The sequence below is a fragment of the Microcebus murinus genome, chromosome 21 (genome assembly GCF_040939455.1).
Source record: "Microcebus murinus isolate Inina chromosome 21, M.murinus_Inina_mat1.0, whole genome shotgun sequence".
Lineage (NCBI taxonomy): Eukaryota > Metazoa > Chordata > Mammalia > Primates > Cheirogaleidae > Microcebus > Microcebus murinus.
The window spans coordinates 38,138,276-38,160,099 of NC_134124.1; the positions used below are offsets into that span (position 1 = coordinate 38,138,276).

The 21,824-nt window shown below is 44.2% G+C and overlaps 1 protein-coding gene and 1 pseudogene across 3 annotated transcripts in view; both read right to left on the reverse strand.

Annotated features, from left to right (window-relative positions):
- The window catches only part of MKRN2 (makorin ring finger protein 2), a 31,973-nt gene that overhangs the window by 2,080 nt on the left and 8,069 nt on the right, over positions 1-21,824 (reverse strand). For 2 of the 3 annotated variants that reach the window (XM_012785291.3, XM_012785292.3), the window contains 5 exons: positions 13,582-13,710; positions 12,621-12,802; positions 10,398-10,702; positions 9,367-9,581; positions 6,342-6,452 (listed from right to left, as the gene is read on the reverse strand). In XM_012785291.3, the coding sequence (XP_012640745.1) occupies positions 6,342-6,452; positions 9,367-9,581; positions 10,398-10,702; positions 12,621-12,802; positions 13,582-13,710 (942 nt within the window). Of the gene's footprint in view, positions 1-6,341; positions 6,453-9,366; positions 9,582-10,397; positions 10,703-12,620; positions 12,803-13,581; positions 13,711-21,824 lie in introns of those variants that run through there. The other variant, XM_012785295.3, reaches the window with a different exon arrangement.
- On the reverse strand, positions 19,134-19,941 carry LOC109729988 (pleckstrin homology domain-containing family A member 3 pseudogene; annotated as a pseudogene).

The following is a 21,824-nucleotide window of genomic DNA, read 5'->3' on the forward strand; positions in this document are numbered from 1 at the left end:
CCCACTCTGGAGTAGGGCTTCTTAACTCTTCATGTGCTCTGGGCCTCAGAACAGTGTTTCTGAATGTATTAAATAGATAGGGAAAAAATTTTGAGCTTTCTGATAACTGTATTTTGTAGACCTATCTCTGAATCCTACCCACAGACCCCTATGTTAAGAACTCTGCTCCTGAGGAAACTCACAATCAAAGAATTCCCATTTCTTCTTGCTCGAATGAAATTTGGCTCATCCAGAAGAAATGCCCAAGAAACCAGAGGGCCATCTGGGAGCACCAAGGAAGGGGAAGTTGTGGAAATAAGGACAGCACAGCAGGCACGCGGGCCGCTGCCAAGGCAGCTGGGGTGTGTGCAGGCGACAAGGGGGCAGGGGGACTCCCCAACTCCAGTAGCGTTCTGTCTTCTCATACAAGGGGATGGCTAGAGGCCAGTGGCACAGTTCTGAGACAGACTTCAGGACAGGATAAAGAAAAGCTCCCTGGTGGCTGGGGAGTGGCTTCCAGCAGAGCAGGTGTGTAGACTGACATCTTCCCACCCATCTGCCTGAGGTTCAGCAGACCTCAAATGACCACTTCAAGATTTCTACACCAGAGTCTACTGGACGACAACTCTAGGGCATCCCAGGGTACTTGCTTTAGTAAGCTCATCAGGCTAAAAAAAATCATTCTCTGGCCCCCTACGATAACCATTCTTTTTCTTCCCCCAGCTATAGCTGGTCACTAAGGCCAAAAGCCTACCGTTTACTGACTCCCTCTTTGTTAGTTCTCACACTCAACTGGGTTACTTGTTCACAAATCGCTTCCAAATCTACCTGTCCTTTTGGCTCCCACACTGTCAGGGACATCGGGGCACCATCCTCTGCTGATGCCTGCCACGGTCATTTCCCTACTGGTCTTCCCACGCCCACCACTTTCCAACCCTGTCACAGCACCACAGAGGAAGCTTCTTAACCTGTTCTTAAAGACCACGGTCACACTGGGATTCAGGGCCCCTCAGATTCCAGTCTATCTTTGTCCCTGTAAGTCCTGCCACACCCTTCACACACCTGTTTCAACTCCAGGAACTGCTCCCACTGCCCCTGACACAAACCCTTCTGTGCTCATGTCTTTCCATCCCCTCCCACTGTGGAGAGGCTCCTCCCCTGCTTCATGGCTCAGGGTCCCTGTACTGCTACCTTGACACCCCCAGGTGCATCCAAGTGCTTTCTCTGTTGTGACATATGGCTTGGGCCACATGAAGAATGGGTCACCTGAAGACCTGTATCATAACTGCCCTTTTGCAATTTCCCATGAAATTATCTTAACAATCTCTAGACTACACCCCTCAGTGGTGCTTAGCTCAAAAGTACCTGGTCCACTCAGTAAATGTTTGTGGAATGCTCACAGTCCTCACAGGAAAGCAAAGCCAGGAAAGACCCAAGCAGCAATAACAGAGTTTTCAGACCACTCTTCAGCAGAGCACTTTTCTGCAAGCTGGGAGCTCTTTGCCTTGCCACACCTGCCCTCTTGTGGACACACAGTAAAATTGCATAAAGAAAAAACAGTAAAATGGGAAAATATCAAACCTTAGTATATGCAAGATAAAGGAACCATTAAAAAGGTAATATTTACTTCCGCTTTCAGTATGGTCAAGTAGACTTCTATCAGACCCAATCCTCCTATGGATAACTATAAACACAAATATTTCAAAAAGATCTGAAGGCACTGGAGAATGAACAAGAGCAGGAAGATTCTTTCGGGGAGTAAACACAAGGAAGAATAGAATGGCAAGGGATGAGATACCTTTTATTAAAAAAAAGATATTAATAGCTACTAGCCTAGAGCAGGCCAAAGTCAGCGCCATGCAGGGTAGCTAAGAATGATATAGGAAATCCAATCTTTCTGGTATGATGAACCGAAAAACAAGAGTTTGAGGAAATCACAGCCACTGGGAAGTGAGGAAGCAATTCCACGAAAAGGAGCCTGAGAAGTACTCAAAGACTATATAAACTCTGTTCAAACCTCTGACTCACCCCTGAACTACACGTAAATGCTGCAGGCTCAAAGCAACTCAGGTAAGAATATAAAAGTGAACTGAGATTTGAATTGCTGCCCAAGTTTCAGTTCAAACAATTTACCTGCGTGTTAAACACATCACTACTTTACAGATGAAATCTAACAGAATCCAGAATCTCTACAATGTGACATTTATAATGTCAAGGATAAAATCTAAAATTACTAGACATCTGAAGATTCAGGAAAATGTAACCCATTCTTAAAAGATAACAGAGACCTTCAAGACAGCAAGGATTTCAAAGCAGCTATTACAACTATATTCAAGAAGACAAACAGAAAAGGAAAAAATGTTGAAAAAAATGAACAGAGCTGTAGAGACCCAAGGGAAATAACAAAAAAGTCTATCACAGGGCCGGGTGTGGTGGCTCATGCCTCTAATCCTAACACTCTGGGAAGCTGAGGCAGGAGGGCTCGCTTGAGGCCAGGAATTCAAGACTAGCCTAGGCAATAGTGAGACCCCCATCTCTACAAAAAAGAAGGAAGGAAAGAAATGAAAGAAAGAAGGAAAGGAAAAGAAAAAGGAAAGGAAAGGAAGAAAGAAAGAAAAAGTCTATCCTGTGGGATTAGAATCCCAGGAGGAAAAGAAAAAACAGTAGAAAAAAAAATTGATGAAACAATGGCCAAAATTTCCCTAAATTTGGTGAATGACATAAATTTAGAGATTCAAAGAATACTGAACAGTATTATATAAAGAAAATCACTTCAAAGCAAAATGTCAAAATGCTGAAAACCAAGATAAAGAGAAAATCTTGAAAGCAGCTTGAGAAAACGACACATTACAACCGGATTTACCACAGACTTCTCATCAGACACTACGGTGGCCAGATTATTGTTAAAGGGCATTTGCAAAGAGCTGAAAGAAGGGGAAAAAACCCTGCTAACTCAGAATTCTACTCACTGAGAGAAAGGCAAAGGTGGAAATAGGAAGACCAATTAGACTAATATATTCAATGAAAATATCCTTCAAGAATTGGAAAAAAGCCATTTCTGATAAAAAGAAAATTAAGTGCAGTAGAAATAGTAAATATAAAAAACTTTTCCTCTTATTAAGGCAAAAATACATTATTACCTTGTGGGTTTTATAATGTATGTAAATATAAAACATATGTATTATATCTATAGTACAAAAGATGGTAATGAAGGACATTATATAAGGTGATAGTAATATTGTGATCCCTAGAAAAACCATTTTTTAAGAAACAGGTAGGGTTAAAAAGCTGCAGTTAAAATGGAATTCTAAAAAATATTCAGCCAAAATTTGGAAAAAGCACAGCTATTCATCAATAGGAAAATGGATAAACTGTAGTAAATAGACAGCGTTTACTTTGCATGGTTCTCATATGCATAATTTCATTTGCAGTGGCTCAAATAGTGCCCCCCATCCCCAAAATAGGTCCAAATCCTAAACCCTGGTACCTCGGAATGAGACCTAATTTGAAAAAATGGTCTTTGCAGATATATTGAAGTTAACGAACTGGGGATGAGATCATCTGGATAACCAGTGGGCCCTAAATCCAACAGTAACCTGTCCTATGAGACCCGAGGTGGGGCGGGACACAGGGGGCCATGTGAAGGCAGAGGCAGAGACTGCAGCGAGGTTGCCACAGTGGCCACCAGAAGCTGAGAGAGGCACGGAACATTTCCCTCAGATGGTCCAGGAGCCAACCCTACCCATCCCATGATTTGGGACTGCTAACCCCCAGAACCGTTGAGTATACATTTCTGTTGTTTTGAGACACCCAGTTCATGGTAATTTGTCACAGCAGCCCTCAGAAACAAACACACCATTGTTTAGTTACCAAAACTTGTCCTCCAACAACATAGTTCAAATTTTGATGACCACAATACATCAATCGTAACTGCATGAAGTACGAGCTGTGCTGTCAGCTCTTCACTCCAAACTACCTAAAGGAATGCGCGTCATGATCGTGACCAACCACATAATGTTCTTCCAAAGCTGTCAGCGACTGGTCACTGCGCACCTGCTATTCATTCACACATGGATGACAGCGGAGAGCTGTGCTGCCTGTTTGCCAGTGATAAACCCACAAGACGTTTTACAAAACTAGACAATTGAAAGAGCCAATTGGCTAATAAAGATAAAAGTGCATTTCCAAGTCTTTTCCCTTGGGGGGAAAAAGATGAAAGTGCAGGAAGGAAATGTCAGATGTAAACACTGGAGGCGAAAGTCGAATGCCCCCTCTTCTCTCACACCCGCACCGCAACACACCCGGCGGCAACTCTTCAAACAGACCCAGAACCGGATTCGTCCTCACCGTCTCCGCTCCTCCTGCCCTGGTCCAAGCCACTGTCACAGCTCCCTGGGTCACTGCAATGGCCAAACCCATCTCCCTGTTTCAACCTTGGCCTCTTTCAATATATTCAACAGACCAGCCAGAGTGATCCTTTTAGCATAACAGTCAGAACCTGTCACTCCTCTAATCAAAACCCTATGATGGGCCAGGCGCGGTGGCTCACACCTGTAATCCTAGCACTCTGGGAGGCCTAGGCGGGCGGACTGCTTGAGCTCAGGAGTTTGAGACCAGCCTGAGAAACAGCGAGACCCCGTGTCTACTATAAATAGAAAGAAATTAGCCAAACAACTAAAAATAGAAAAAAAATTAGCCGGGAATCGTGGTGTGTGCCTGTAGCCCCAGCTACCTGGGAGGCTGAGACAGGAGAATGGCTTGAGCCCAGGAGTTTGAGGTTGCTATGAGTTAGTCTGACGCCATGGCACTCTAGCCCAGGCAAGAGAGTGAGACTCTGTCTCCAAAAAAAAAACCCTATGATGGGCCAGGCATAGTGGCTCATGCCTATAATCCTAGCACTCTGGAAGGCTGAGGTGGGAAGATCCCTTGAGGTTAGGAGTTTGAGACCAGCCTGAACGCAAGAGCAAGATCCTGTCTCTACTAAAAATAGAAAAAATTAGCCAGGCATGGTAGCACTGTTATATTCCAGATTCACAAGGCCGCAGGACAGAGAGACAGAGTCACCGAGGCTGTAATTATCAAAAGGAGTTTTATTGTCTAGCTCAAGCTAGGGTCCGAGCCCCCAGAGTGCCAGCGCAGTGGCCTCTTCTCCGGGCAGGGACTCTCCTTTGTGTGTTAGTCCCCTTTTTATAACTTAATTATTTACACACTGGTCATGCATCCACCCCTACAGTGATTCTTACTTCATCCTGCCCCTAATAAGCCCTAACCTGTTCCGGGTCCTAGCTGGGAGACTCAGGTTTCTGCACTTTGTCTTTTTCCTCTACATCCCATAATATACTCATAATGCCTTGCGGTTAGCAAACAAGCAGTAAACAGAAGCTGGAAGGTGTCTATTGTCCTTATAGCCCAGTATCTTACAGCACGGGCTTGTAGGTCCAGCTATTCAGGGGACTGAGGCAGGAGGATCACTTGAGCCCAGGAGTGTGAAGCTGCAGTGAGCTATGATGATGCTACTGCACGATTGCCTGGACAATCCAGCAAGACCCCGTCTCAAAAAAACAACAAAAATCCCACCACCAAAAAAACCGTATGATAGTTTCTCACCTCACTCACACTGAGAAGCCTCATCCCCTAGTGACCTACAAAGCTTTACATAGCAGCCCCCATCCCACCCACCTCTCCAACTCACCCTTTCCCCCAGCTATTCCTTGCCACGCTGCCAACAAGCCAGACATGCTCCTGCCTTGCTGTCTTTGCAGTGACTGTTCCCTCCAGCTGGAAGGTCCCTCTTACTCCCATCAGTACAGCTTGCTGCCTCACCTGCTCTAGGTCTCTCCTCAAAGGCCATCCACAGAGGAATTCTGGGCTCATCCCCAGCTCCCAGCTTCACCTCTCTCCTGAGCCCTGATCAACATCTCATATATGTGTCCTTATTTACCTTCTTTGTCCTTCCTAAGTTATTTTCCTTTACTAGGATGTGTGCTACGTGAGGGCTGGGACTTTGGTCTGCGTGCCCCAGTGCTGCATCCCAGCGCTGGGAAAGGCCTATTGCATAGGAGAGTCTCGACAGATATCTGTTGACTGAACAGGTCAACGAGCTGACCCTAGCCAGAAACCAGGGTTCCTAGGAAATACTGCTCAGCTTAGGAACTGAACAAGTCTTGTCACCATGTCCTTGCTCATCTCTGCATCCCAGAGCCCAGGATGGTGCCTGAGAGAAGGAATAGGCTTCAAGTGGCCTCAGGCTTCCAAGACCACATTCCTGGGAGGGAAAGGGAGACGAGAAGGTGAGACCACAGACACACAGCAGAGCTAGGCAGAACCAGCACCAGGCAAGTGTCTGGACTCAAAGCACTTACCCCATCCCCTGTTTGAAGGCTTCAATCAATTCGTTCTTTTTATTCTGATCTTCCACCCAATACACACTTGGAATCACAAACTCTGATATCACACGGCATTCTGGACAAGCCCTGAAATAAGAATCAGGTTAGTGAGGCACAGATCATGTTATGAATCCTGTGTACAATTGCAACTCCACTGCTAAACCCCGTGCTCAAGTGCATGAACATGACCGGCATTTCCCTAACCAGAAATTCCAAAAGATGCCATCACAATTATCTGAGAACCTTATTTACTACTAAACACAGAGTTTTCTCAACAACAAAAAGGCAGATAACCCAATTTAAAAATGAGCAAAGATTTGAGTAGGCATTTCCCTAAAATGGCCAATAAGCACTTAATACAATGCTCAGTATCATTAGTTCATCAGGGAAATGCAAATCAAGACCACAGTAAGATACCACTGCACACCCACGAGGATGGCTAAAATCACAAATAAAGACAAAACAAATGTTAGCGAGGACATGGGGAAATCGGAACCCTCGTACACTGCTGGTAAGAATGCAAAATAATGCAGCCAGTTTGGAAAACAGCCCAATGTCTCCTCAGTTAAATGTGGAGTTACCATAAAAGCCAGCAATCCCACTCCTTGGTGTGCACCCAAGAGAAATAAAAACATATGTCCACCCAAAATCTTGTACATTAATATTCACAGCAGCATTATTCATAATAGCTAAAAAGTGGACACAACCCAAACGTCCACCAGCTGATCCTTTTGATGAAAGGATCAAAATACTGTGGTCTGCCTGCGCAGGGGAGCGTCACTCGGCCGCGAGAAAGGAATGCAGCACTGGCACAGCCGCAGCACAGACGGAGCCTGAAGACATCAGGCTAAGCGAAAGCAAACAAAAGGCCGCACATTCTATGATTCCATTTCTATGGTATATCCAGAATAGGCAAATCTGTGGAGACAGAGCTAGATTAAATTTGTGATGTACTAAATTGTGCACTTTTCTCTCAACGAAGCTGTTGGTTATTTTACCACACGAATGTGCGACTTTAGCAGGTTACCCTTCTCCGTGCCCTAGTTCCTTATCTATAAAATGAGTGAGGAGAGAGGAAGGGGGAGGGGGAGGAGGGAGACGCAGGGGCAGGGGAGGGCAGGGGAGGGAGGAAGCTAGACAACGGGGAAGCGCAACGTGGGTCCCTCAAACTTGGTGGCAGAGTGACAGGACCTAGGGATTTGTGGTGGGGCTGCCGCCACTGGACCAAGCGCGCGACCTCGGCCTGAGGAAACCCTTTTCCAAGGAGAAATGAATAAGAAAACTGTATATACCCTAAACATGGGAGATAAGGAGTGTGAAGATATGGAAGGAGAAGAACACAGAGGTGATGCTGCTACCACTGGTCTGTTGTACAGTGAAGCTGACAGATGTCCCATATGTCTTAACTGCCTATTAGAGAAGGAAGGTGGTTTTCCAGAAAATTGTAATCAAGTGTTCTGTATGACCTGTATTCTTAAATGGGCAGAAGAGGGGCTATCTCTAAGGCAGCCTATGTGATTGAGGATAGAGCAGCAGCAGGAAGCAAGAAATATTAGAAATCAAGAATCCTGAATTCCCAAATAAGGAAGGTTTCCTGTTCTTACATTTAAATATGGGTTTGTATGAGCTGGAAATTTACAACACTTCAGAATACTAGGCAGTGGAACTCTCTTCAAATGAAACTTTAGCCAAATCCAAGGCAGTTATGCTTAAGGAAAAAAAGAAGTCAAAATCTTACTCAGAACTGTCATTTGAAACAAATCAAAATGGAATGGCTCAGGTTAAAACGGTCAAATTGACAGTCATAAAGGAAAAAATGCCATTTAGCTGATGTCAACAGAGGAAATTTAATAAAGAAAAAGAGATTATATAACTTCAGTGTCTTTGAAAGATTTGATGAATCTGACAGAGTAAACTTCTTTAACATGTGACTTCTTTGGATCTTAGTGTTAAAATTTGAAATATCTAAGCTAGAATAATAAAATACTTTAATTTCCATATATGTCATGAAGTTACAAATTCCAATAAAAATCATTGAAAATTAAGAAAGAAAAAGAGTGAGGAGGTGATCATGAGGTCAGAAACTGATCTGAGCTAATGGCTGTGCAGAGCTCCTAACAGCACAACGCACAGTCGCCTCCCCAGATGAGGGAGCGCAACCCCCGTCCCACTGGAGTCTGAGAATCCCACGTTGGCTACGTGGAGCACATCCCACGCGGCCCCAGCTTCATGCAAACTGTTTTACAGGCATTATTCCATTTACTCTTCAAATAGTCCTATAGTTTTTAGATGGAAAAAAAAAAATGAAGCTCAAAAAGGTTAACGGGCAATTGCCCTAAGGGCAGACCGCTAGTTCCTACTAGCCCTGGATGAAAATGCAGGGCTGGGAGAGGAAACCAGGCCAGGGCCATTCAACATCTTTCAAATGGATGACCCTGTTGGGTTTTCCCAATGCCCTGAAGCCATCTCTTACAGGACAAGGCACTTGGGCTCAAGAAGCAAAACTGACTTGCTAAGCTTGTGCAGCCAGGGGCCAGGACTCACTAGTTACTATGCATCTGAACACCTCTGGAGGCAAGGAAAGGCTTACAAGTGGAAGGAAGGCTGGGTGCGTGGCTCACACCTGTAATCCTAGCACTCTGGGAGGCCGAGGCGGGTGGATCGCTCAAGGTCAGGAGTTCTAGACCAGCCTAAGCAAGAGCAAGACCCCGTCTCTACTAAAAATAGAAAGAAATTAATTGGCCAAGTAAACATATATAGAAAAAGTTAGCCAGGCATGGTGGCGCATGCTGGTAGTCCCAGCTACTCCGGAGGCTGAGGCAGGAGGATTGCTTGAGCCCAAGAGTTTGAGGTTGCTGTGAGCTAGGCTGATGCCATGGCACTCTAGCCCAGGCAACAGAGAGAGACTCTGTCTCAAAAAAAAAAAAAAAGTGAATGGAAGAAGGTCCCAAATCCAACATTCTCCCCAGCTCCGGCAGCTAAGACCCCTGGCCGCACTTACTTAATGATTAGGTTTTCAAACTCCGTGGCACACCGCCACTGTCGGATGCAGGACAGGCAGTACGTGTGATTGCAGTTGGAGAGGATCCCAAATCTCCTCTCGGAGGCAGTGGCCTTCTCAAGGATCACTTCCATGCAGATGCTGCAAACTTTGTCCTGACTTGCCTGGAAGGCAAAGGCCTTTTCCATCTCGTGCTCGAATGTGGACATGCAGATCTGGAGTACAGAGACAGGGAGGCTCAGGTTCCGGCCACTGAGAACCCTGGGAGTGCCTGCAGCCACAGCCGAGACCAGGAAGGAGCACTGACAGCGGCTGCTGTGAGCAGGGCCCAGCATCCCCTGGGTCAGGACATCAAGATCGCTCTCAGACCATAAAAGGAATTCAAACTGTCTTTGGAGACTGGTGCATCCCCTTGCTTTCCTAACACGACATGGTCACCTCCGACTTAGAGCCAAGACCATGGAGACCCAAGAAAGTTAAGAGGACTGCTGTGGGGCTGCAGAGTCCACAAGCACCAGGAGCCTGGTCTCCAGCTCTTCTGGGCACTGCCCTCCCCCACTCGGAGCCATGCCAGTGTCGGAAACGCTGACTCTTCCTCAGTGACGCTTGAGGCTGGCAGCATGGAGTCACAGGTAAGCAGTAGCACCTTCTCCCCAGGAAAAGGATTTAGTGATTTGTTCATTTGTAGGCTCACCCTGAATTCCTGCTATGTGCTGGCATTTGAGCAAGTGTGCCCATATGTGAGACAAGCCCTGGCTCACAGCACAGAGACCTCCCACATGTGCTCGAAGCAGAAAGCTCTCAGCTTCTGCTCCCCAGGAAGACAGTGGAGAGTGGCTCCTCCCCAGCCCTGCCTAGGAATACACCAGGCAGCTCTCTCCAGAGAGGGAGCCCTTTTCTACTGTGGGTGCCTACAGCATTTGGTCCCTTCTCAGTATTACATTTCAGATTTTCTTTTTTTGGTTTCAGTATCCTGTTAAGTACATTTCAGATTTCTTAAAATGAGTTCATGCAAAGGTTCACAACTTTACCTTCTCATGAGCTTTCCTCTGCTCTGGATCAAAGGGGTGCAGCACTCGCAGCCTACAGATGTCACACACTTCCCCGTGCAGGTAGATACAGGCATCCCCAAACCGGCATTCCCCGACGGCCGCGTAGGGGCACAGCTGCTGCCCGCTGCTGCAGGAGCTGCTGGCTTCCAAGTCATCGAGGCCACTCCTGATGGCTTCCAGGTAAGAATGCGGCTTCATCTCTGGGCTGGTCTGGGAGTCACTGCAGCCACCTGGATTACTCACCATGCCGGGGGAAGTCTTTTCTTCAGCCATGCCAGAAAGATCTGAATACAAAACACACAGCACACACACGAAAACTGGCCCAATCTTTCTGGTAAGCTGTTAGCCAAAACCTAACAAATTAAGCGACTCTGACCTAAGGAATTCCACTGTTGGGAACAAATGACAGGCCAAAAGGGAAACACAAAAGGATAGTATAAAATGTTCACAGTGACATTACTTATAACAATACTAAAAAAGCAAAAAAACATAAACGTCAAGACAGGGAAACAGCAAAACAGAATGTAATATATTGGTACAGAAGAACACTAAAGTTGCTGTTTAAAAATGGTAAATATGAAAATGTTATTACAGTTAACACTAAAAACAACCAAAAAGCCCAAAAACATTAAGTCCAGGAGAATTTAGAATGAGGGCAATAGAATACAGTGTAAACCAGTGAAGTCACCAATCATTTTAAAGTGAACCAGAATAGCCGGGCATGGTGGTTCATGCCCGTGATCCTAGCACGCTGGGAGGCTGAGGTGGGAGGATCACTCAAGGTCAGGAGTTCAAGACCAGCCTAAACAGGAGGGAGATCCTGTCTCTACTAAAAACAGAAAGAAGTTATCTGGACAACTAAAAAAAAAAAAAAATATATATATATATGTGTGTGTGTGTGTGTGTGTATACATACAAACATATATACATACATATATAGAGAGAGAGACAGACAGACAGACAGACAGAGTCTTGCTTTATTGCCCAGGCTAGAGTGAGTGCCGTGGCGTCAGCCTAGCTCACAGCAACCTCAAACTCCTGGTCTCAAGCAATCCTGTTGCCTCAGCCTCCCGAGTAGTTGGGACTACAGGCATCTACAGGCATGCACCACCATGCCTGGCTAATTTTTCGTGTATATATTAGTTGGCAAATTAACTTCTTTTTTTTATTTATAGTAGAGACACGGTCTCGCTCTTGCTCAGGTTGGTTTCGAACTCCTGACCTTGAGCAATCAGCCCGCCTTGGCCTCCCAGAGTGCTAGGATTACAGGCATGAGCCATCGCGCCCGGCCTAAAAATATATTTAAAAAAAAAAAAAATTGGCTGGGCATGGTGGCACATGCCTGTAGTCCCAGTTACTTGGGAGGCTGAGGCAGGATAGGTTGAGCCCAGGAATTTGAGGTTGCTGTGAGCTAAGCGGCTGATGCCACGGCACTCTAGCCTGGGCAACAGAGCCGGACTCTGTCTCAAAAAAAAAAAAGTGAACCAGAATAAAAGTCTAGAGCAAATCCCAGGCCCCCACGCCAGTGCTGAAACACCAGTGACAACAAAGGCCTTCCCACTGCAGACTCCGAGCTTTCGTGGGGTGACATGTCCCGGGTTGCATGTCTGCTGAGAATGGAATCTGCCTCGCTTATGGTGCACAGTTCCAAGAACTAGAAATCTCTTCACCTGCTGAGGACCAGTCAATGAAACAACTTTTATAATTTGTAGCTTTCATCTTCCCAAACGCTGTCCCAGGGCACAGACCATAACATGCTAATCTATTTCCAAAGATGCAATCTAAACACCAAACACTGGTTGGTGTAAGAACTAAGACTATTCATGACCTAAAAGTCAAACAGTGAAATATGCCTTTTATCAAAGTACTCGGTGTTGAAATGAGGAGCCTGATGCTTCTCGCTTACTGGATAATCACATGAAGATGGCAGTTACACACTGACAAAAAGATCACTTTCTATGTTCTACCCAGCCACTGGAGCTCAACCCAGCTTTGAGCACGAGGCCAAATGCATCACCTGAATGCTCTGAAAGGCAAGTGGAGCCCTCATTCAGAACGGTTCTGGAGTCTCTCCATTTGGATGATTAACTGGGAGGGGTATTAGCTTACGAGCATCTTGACAAGAGAAAGCCAGAAAGGAGCACCACAGGTAAGCAAGACTACGTTTCAAAAAGATGCAAGGAAAGGCTTCTGCTCACTCACTTCGGTCTCGAAGTACCAATGTTCTCTTCTCGCGTTTCCCAGGTTCCTGTGAATTAGTTTTCACAACAGATGCGGTGAGGTCGGAAGGAGGGCGAGGACCGTGGAAACCCGAGGAGGGCACACTGTGGGGCACGGTACCTGGAGCACCAGCAGCGGCAGCAGAGGGCCTCGTGTGATCGTATCTAAACACAACACAGGGCAGATGCATCATAGTCACACTCCCCGCATGTGCCGCCCACTCCCCGCATGTCAGCGGCCCTCCTCCTGCTCCACCCACTGAGGTGAGAAGGAAACCATCTTTCCTGATATTTAAACTCTAACAGGCTTATTGATCAGTAACAGCTGCCTGGCCATTCAGTGTGAGTGGGACATTCGCTATCTATCACCGACGGGGTGTGGCTTCAGTGGGACAGACACCCTGCTCCAGACCATCCAAAGAAAGCCCAAAAGTTCTAAACAGATGTTGAGCTGAAATCTCCTGTTGCCTGAACAACCCAGTGTTCTTTGGGCTGGAGTCCCCAAAATGTTACCAAGGGCCAGTGTAACAGCCAGGAGTCCACCCTCTCCTAACTTGTACCAAAAAAAGCACTGGAAACCACTTAAATGTCTAACAGAGGAATAGCTAATAAAATGATGGTACATTAAGATTACAAAATTATAGTCAGGAGATAAAACAGCAGCAAAGGAAAAACACTTATGACATGTTAAGGGCAGGGAAGCAAGATATAAAATCTTATGTTGATTGTGAGTACAATTTCATAACTATATATTTATAACAAAAGGCTAGAAAAGTAGTTTAAAAAGTTAAAAGTAGTTTTAGGGTATTGAAACTGAGGTTTTAAGCTTATTTGCCATACTTTTTGTAATGTCATATTACTTTTAAAGGGAAATTTCCCCCTCATCAACACCCAAGCTCCACATGAAGTCAGTGTAACAGCTGGGGCCTGCGTGGAGTCCTTGCCTGCATCGAGTTCCATAGGCACAGTAGCCCTTCTGATAGTACTTGCAGATGGTAGACGGCTTGCTGTTTGCCAAGTCATGTGAGAACAGGCACTGGCTTCCTTCCCGACACACACCATGCATAAAATACCTGCAGAGACGAGCACAGGCATGCAACTTTTAGAAGCCCACTTTGTTATAAAAATATGCATATTCTTGAACATAACTACAGATATGCACCACCACAACCCAGCTAACTTTTAAATTTTTTACAGAGATGGGGTCTTGCTATGTTGCCCAGGCTGGTCTCGAACTCTTGGCCTCAAGCAATCCTGCCTCAACCTTCCAAAGTGCCTGGGATTACAGGCATGAGCCACAGCATCTGGCCTCTACAAAAACATTTTTAAAAATCAGCCAGACATGGTGGCACACACCTGTGGTCCCAGGTACTCAGGAGGCTGAGGTGGGAGGATCACTCGAGCACAGGAGTTCAAGGTTACAGTGAGCTATGATCACATCACTGCACTTCAGCATTGGTGACAAAGACCCTGTCTCTCTTTTTATTTTTTTTGAGACAGAGTCTCACTCCATTGCCCAGGCTAGAGTGCCGTGGCGTCAGCCTAGCTCACAGCAACCTCAAACTCCTGGGCCCAAGTGATCCTTCTGCCTCAGTCTCCCAAGTAGCTGGGACTACAGGCATGCGCCACCACACCCAGCTAATTTCTTTCTATTTTTGGTAGAGATGGGGTCTTGCTCTTACTCAGGCTGGTCTCAAACTCCTGAGCTCAAATGATCTGCCCGCCCTAGCCTCCCAGAGTACTAAGATTACAGGCATGAGCCACCATACCCTGAGACCTTGTCTCTTAAAAAGAAATTAAAAAAAAAAAAAAAAAAAAAAGATACATCCTCTTGATTCGAGATACATTAAAGATGTAAAATGTGAGCCTCATAATTGAGAAAAAACTCCATGAAAAACTGCTCTCTCCAGCCCAGCGCGGTGGCTCACGCCTATAATCCTAGCACTCTGAGAGGCTGAGGCTGGTGGATCGCTCAAGGTCAGGAGTTCGAAACCACCCTGAGCAAGAGCAAGACCTCATCTCTACTAAAAATAGAAAGAAACTAATTGGCCAACTAAAACTATATATAGAAAAAAATAGCCGGGCATGGTGGTACATGTCTGTAGTCCCAGCTACTTGAGAGGCTGAGGCAGAAGGATCACTTGAGCCCAGGAGTTTGAGGTTGCTGTGAGCCAGGCTGACACCACGGCACTCTAGCCCGGGCAACAGAGTGAGACTCTGTCTCAAAAACAAAAAAAACAAAACTGCTTTCTCTGTTCTCATGGAGCACAATGGGCATGAGTACAAAGGCTCCATGAGGAGCCAGAAACTGGGCTCAAGATTCACCTCTGCCACTTACAAAAACATCACAAACCAACTTCCCTGGGCCTCACTCACTACTTTTATCTACGAAATAGAGACTACACCACCTACTTCACTGGGTTGTGGTAAGGATCAAATAGCATAGTGTGGCATCAAAAGATATATACAGATGTTCCTCTTTTAATGGAGTATGTCCTGATAAACCCATTATAAGTTTAAAATATCATCAGTCAAAATGCATTTTACACACTTAACTTACTGAACATTATAGCTTAGCCTAGCCTTCCTCATACATGCTCAGAACACTTATGTTAGCCCACAATTGGGGAAAACCATCTAACACAAAGCCTATTTTATAATAAAGTGTTGCATAATCTCATGTAATTTACTGAATACAGTACTGAAAGTGAAAAACAGAATGGTTGTATGCGCACCCAAAACACTGTTTCTACTGAATGCATATCACTTTCACATCATCACAAAGTCAAAATATCATAATTTGAACCATCCTAAGTCAATCACCATTAAGTCAGAGACCTTCTGTATAAGAATGTTCCATGGAGATATGGAGTCTGGGCCTCAAAGGAATAACCAGTATAGGAATAACTGGGAGGTATACTACTTTTGTGCTGCCAGAGCAGAGACACCTGGATGAGTACTCAGAGCAAACAGTAGAGAAACCCCAGAGGACGTGCCTCGGTATTAAGGATAAACTAATCCTAGAGTAAAAGAGTATTTTATACTTACCCTAATAAAATTTAAAAATAAACTTTAAAAGGATCAACCTGATAGTAAACAGTAACTTACTGTCAGCCAAAACAAACTTTAATATTCTTTAAAGGAAGACAATAAAATCCAAATGCTCAGAAACATTCATAATGTTTAGCATCCAGTAAAAATTTACTAGATGTGCCAAAAATCAGGAAAATGTGACCCACAACCAGGAGAAAAACTGATCAACAGGAATAACAGAGATGATGGAATCAGCAGACAAAGACCTTAAGAAACAGCTATTATAAAAATGCTCAACATGCTGAAGGATTTAAAAGAAAACATGAATATAATGTGGAGATAAATAGAAGATACAAAAAAAGAACCAAATGGAACTTCTAGAAATGAAAAATGCAACATCTGAAATGAAAATTATATTAGATGAGCTTAGTAGATTGGATATTACAAAAGATCACAATACTTGAAGACAGAATAGAAACTATCCAAATTGAAGCACAAAGAGGGGGGCAGATTTTTGTTTCTGTCCATGAAGGAGCACAGATCTTGTCCTCCCACTGTAGAAAACTATAAAATGGAACAAAATATGTAAAACAACTGCTTTCAGACAATGGACAAAAAGCAACAAGAGCTTAGTCCTTGAGAGAAGGACCGAAAACACAAGAAGTAAGCCCCGTGTTCAGCCTGACTTTCTACTTGGAGGTATATTCTGTGCCTTGGTGCAGGGGGGAACCTCAGGCAAAGCACAACAGTCTTGCTGAGATAAGGAGACAGAAACTGGAGTTCAGGGAGGCTGCAGGGGCTCTTTACAGAGTCCCTAAATAGAACCACACACATAATGATCAATTGAAAGAATAGTCTTTTCAACAAATGATGCTGGACTCAATATCTATTTAGAAAAAACTTAACTCAAATATTATTTGCCTGCTGATATGACTCCGTACCATATGATCCTACAATTCTAGCCATATTTACCCAAGAAAATGAAAATCTATGTCTATACAAATACTTGTACATCAATGTTTAAAGCAGCATTATTCATAATAGTTAAAAAGTGGAAACAACTCAAATATCTACCAAATGAATAAACAAAATGTAATATATCCATATAATAAAAGGAATGAAGTACTGACACATGCTACAATATGAATGAGCCTTGAAAACAAGCTAAAGTGAAAGGAACTATTCACAAAGGACCACGTTATATGCAATGTCCAGAAAAGGCAAATCGCTGTGTTGATAGAAAGTAGATTAAGTGGTTGCCTAGGTTTGGTAGAGGGGGAATGGGGAGTAACTGCTAATGGGCACAAGGGATCTTTTTAGGATGATGTAACTATCCTAAAATTTAATTGGTGATGGTTGTACAACTTTATAAATTTACTAAAAAATCTTTGAATCATACACTTCAAACAGGTGAATTTTATGGTATGTAAATTAGACCTCAAAAAAAGCTGTTAAAAAAGAAAGAAAAAAAGGAGGGAGCCATGCTAGGTTAGTAGACAGGAGCAGGGGGGAATAATAATCAGATGTAATATTTAGTCCTGGACCATAATCTGGTTTGGACAAATCAGATATAAAAGACATTTTTTAGGACAACTGGAGAAATCTGAGTATGTACTAGGTATTACATAAAACAGAAATTTATTGACATGGAAAGTTCAAAATTTTTAACTGAAAAGAACGGACCATAAAACAGCATAAACAGTGTAAAATGGTGCAGCTGCTATAGAAAAAATAGTATGGCAATTTCTCAAAAAATTAAAAATAGATTTACCACATGATCCAGCAATTCCACTTTTGGGAATATACATGGAGGAACTAAAAGCAGGGACTCAAATATTTGTACATTCATGTTCACAGCAGCATTACAATAGGCAAAACGTGGAAGCAACCCAAATGTCCACTGATGGATGAATGGGATGAATGGACACACAAGATGTGGTCTAGCACAGTGGTCTAGGCACAGTGGCTTGCACCTTTAATCCCAGCTACTAAGGAGGCTGTGGCAGAGGATCATTTGAGGTCAGGGATTTGAGACCAGTGTGGGCAACACAGCGAGACCTCATCTCAAAAAAAAAAAAAAAAAAAAAAAAAAAAAAATGTGGTCTACACATATACAACAATGTGAATGTACTTAACACTACAGAACTATAAACATAAAAATGGTTAAGATGTTAAATTTTATGTTATGTATATTTTCCCACAATAAAAATATTTTTAAAAAAACCAGCATAAACAGTATGATCTCAATTTGGTAAAAAATTATAAATGTATACATACATGCATTTTCAAAATCTGGAAAGATATATAGAAGTATGTGAAGAGTGGTGATCTTTGAGAGGAAAGGATGTGATATTCTTTTTTTTTTTTTGAATGCAAAAACCACGTATTTATTAAACACATGATTAACTTAAAAACACTAAACCAGTTTGTTTAAAGTGCTCCTCGACCAAAACCGTGGACAAAACCATAACCCCAAAGTGAATTCAAAAAAACAGATTACAAGGCAAACACTGACAATAGGTATGGACAGGTACTACCAAAAAATGCTATTTGTTCTTTAATTAAATAATGCCATTCTCAAGTGATGTAGAGCAGTCACCTTGACAGAATTTCTTCTTTTTTGTATAAATATTCATAAATAAAAATGTCTCTAGATAGTCTAAAGAGCTGCAAACAATATTTTACAATAGCAGCTTAATGTCTATTTTAAGAAAAAAAGCACTAAAATCCTCTTCCATTGAAAGTTGTTTATTTCTCTGGTGTAAGTGAGCAAGGTCACCACATCAACCTCTTTTTTAGAACAATGTAAATAACAATGTATACACTTCTTAAATTTGGTAAGTTAGGATGCAATCATCTTTTGACAAAACAAGAAAATAAATAAATAAAAATTAAATGCTTTAACCCAACATTTGGTACCAACAAATCAGTAGTGTCGACTTCACTACGAAGGACAGTACAACATGGTTGTTTAAAAATGCTCAGTACGTCATAGTATTTGGGCTAAAAATATTTTATATTAAGTATTTCCTTTTTGATTAAAGGAATAGAATACAATCACCATCAAGCTGCTATTATAACTCATTTTTAGCTGGGGCAAAATGACCATTTGGTCCATGGCACAAGTTACATGTATCACACTTCTGTCAAACTGAAACCTTGTAAGATTTCATGTTTATAAGCTACAATATACACTGACCAAGCTGTCAGTCCCTCACAGTTTTTTAGAAAAATATCTACATTTGTCCTTATGGATGTCAAAATGTTACACCATCATTTGTTTTTTAAAAAAAAGGAAAAAAGAGATGCACATTCATATTGTGAAGTTATTAGGAAAATACTTTTGCAAACAAACTATATAAAGATAAAATATACTTCAAAAGTATGTGGGTTGCTTTTTCATTTGTTTGTTTTACAACATTCTATAAAGTGCAGAGAAATCCTAAATAAAGGGAAAAACTACTCCCTATAACAATAGTTTATTACAGCAGCTTTTGCATAGCAATACTTAGAGGAAGTTGGACACTTCAGTTTCTTCAGGAAGAGAAGGATGAAAGAGGATCTTCCGATTCAGATTTTTTTTTGGCCAGAAGTCTGCTTTCTTCAGGAATGGTTGCTGATGCCAAATCTCCATTAAGTGTATTTCTTGAACAGTGAACAGGTCTATCTGGGTCTTCAAGGAGAGTATCATTACAAGAGTCTGTATCAGAGTAGGTTCTTCGGGTCGCTGAGAAAGTCGGTGAAATGTAGACACTGGTTCTTTTACAGAGTGGCTACTCCTCTCTGAAGCGCAAGATCCAGGGTGGCTGACAGAACGTTTCATCTCGACGCCGGGAGATGAATGATTCTCATCATGGTGAACAAACTTCTGGATCGTGTGAACTTGCTGCATTAGGAGGTCACAGTAGAGGCGAAGTTCAGACATTTTGGTTTTCAGAGACTCACTGGTTTCACTTATTTCTTTTTTAGTCCTAGTATCAGTCAAACATGCTTTGGAGCTTCCCAGAGCAACCAGCCACCTCTGTCTTTCAGCTGCATTCACTGCCTTCATGTAGAAATGCTGCTCTCCTGGAATGACCAATTCCACTCTTGTGTTGTCTGCTGAATGGACTTTAATTTCACAAACTGCCATCTTTACACTTCCTTTGCTCCCTTTGCAAACATCATCCTGTGAATCATAGTAGGATAGGATTCCATTGTCTAAAACCAACCAAGGAGGCTGCCAACCTGTGAGATAGTTGGTCCACTTGTACAGAACCCCCTCCATGCTTCAGAGCCACGCAAGCGCAAGCGCACCCTCCTGGCCCAGCGCACCCTCCTGGCCAAGGTGCTGGGGAAGCGCGGAGCCTGAGGCGCCCCCTCCCGGCCTGCCGCGCCCCCTCCCCTCCTGCCCGCGCCCCCTCCCGGCCTGCCCGCGCCCCCTCCCCTCCCGCGCCCCCTCCCCTCCCGCGCCCCCTCCCCTCCCGCGCCCCCTCCCCTCCCGGCCTGCCCGCGCCCCCCTCCCCTCCCGGCCTGCCCCCGCCCCCCTCCCCTCCCCTCCTGCCCGCGCCCCCTCCCCGCCTGCCCCCGCCCCCCTCCCCTCCCGGCCTGCCCGCGCCCCCCTCCCCCTCCCAGCCTGCCCGCGCCCCCCTCCCCCTCCCAGCCTGCCCCCGCCCCCTCCCCTCCCCGCCTGCCCCCGCCCCCTCCCGGCATGCCCCCGCCCCCCCTCCCCTCCCCGCCTGCCCGCACCCCCCTCCCGGCCTGCCCGCCCCCTACCCGGGCGCCCCCAGCCAGCACTGAGCAGCCCTCAGCCCGCGCGCCGCCGCCTTATAACAGGGTAGGCGGAGAATGAGGCAGAGAGAAAGGAGACATATCGTGGACTGAGGGAGGGCAACATCCCAGAGGGGGCCACGCCTAAGCATTCCTAAACAAGGTTTGCAGAATGGAGGAGGTGGGCAGAGGAGTCTGTGCCAGGGGAGAGCAGAGCCGGAAAAAGGCAGAGGCATGCAGGCGGTGAGGGCTGGGGGCAGACCGGAGCACCACTGCCCTTTATCACCCTCTTACCCTGAGGCACCCTGGAGCCAGTTCCAAAGCTAAAGCATGTGCCTCAAAAGGAGGAATCAAATAAGCTTAGGGACCTGCACCATCTAGTCAACAAACAGTAGCAGAGGAAAGGTTCTGAGAATCCTGTAGACACTTATTAACCACAGATTCCCAGTCTTTCTCAGAAAGATCCCTTGGTGGCAGACTGGAGAGGGTGAAACTGCAGGGGAAAAGAACATTTGGAGGTCACCGTGTCCATTCTGGGAGGGCCCTAAAGAAATAAAATTATCAGCTAAGGAAATCTTGCTATGAAACTTTTTGGCAAAGGAGCTTTATCTGTGAACCTATGTTTTAAGTTATTTAAAAAACATTATGTTCAAAGCCTCATATAGATAAGAAAAAAAGAATAATTAAATAAATGTAAAGAATATAAATTTTTAAAGAAAAAAAAAACATTATGGAAAATTTCCAACATATACAAAAGTAGACAAAAGAGCAGAATGACCTCTTGAGATGTACCTGGCCCCAGATTTCATGCTATCACTTATAGCCAATCTGGTTTCACTGACTTCAGTCCTCTCCTATATGACTGTGACAATTTACCATTGGTAAGGAGGGGTAACTCATATACACCTTCAAAGACTTTTGGGCAAAGAAGATCCTCTTCCCTCTGAACAAGTACGTTATGAGAAAATACATGAAAATGAGAAAAAATATAAAAGATATGACAAAAAATAACTATCAATACTGTTTAGCACTTTCCCCTCCTTTATCTCATTTAATCCTAACACCATCATATGGAATATTATTACATGATGCAAATAGGAAAGTCGAGGTTCAGAGAGGTGAGATGACTTACAGAAGATCTACCTTCTAGGTCCAGGGGCCCCAACTCAGGTCTTTCCCCATAGCCCCGACCTTTCCCAAACAAGACTGATTTCCCCATCACAGTGCCTTCGCAGTGTGGTCCCTAAAACATGGTTCCTCAACTTTTACCCCACTGTGCTCTTGAACATGTAGTTGAGAACATCTGGTCTCTGATGAATGCTTGGGAATAAGTTCAGGAAGGCATAGCTGGAACACAACTAAATGCAAGTAGATACAGAAAGCTTAAACCTAGCCAGGTGTGGTG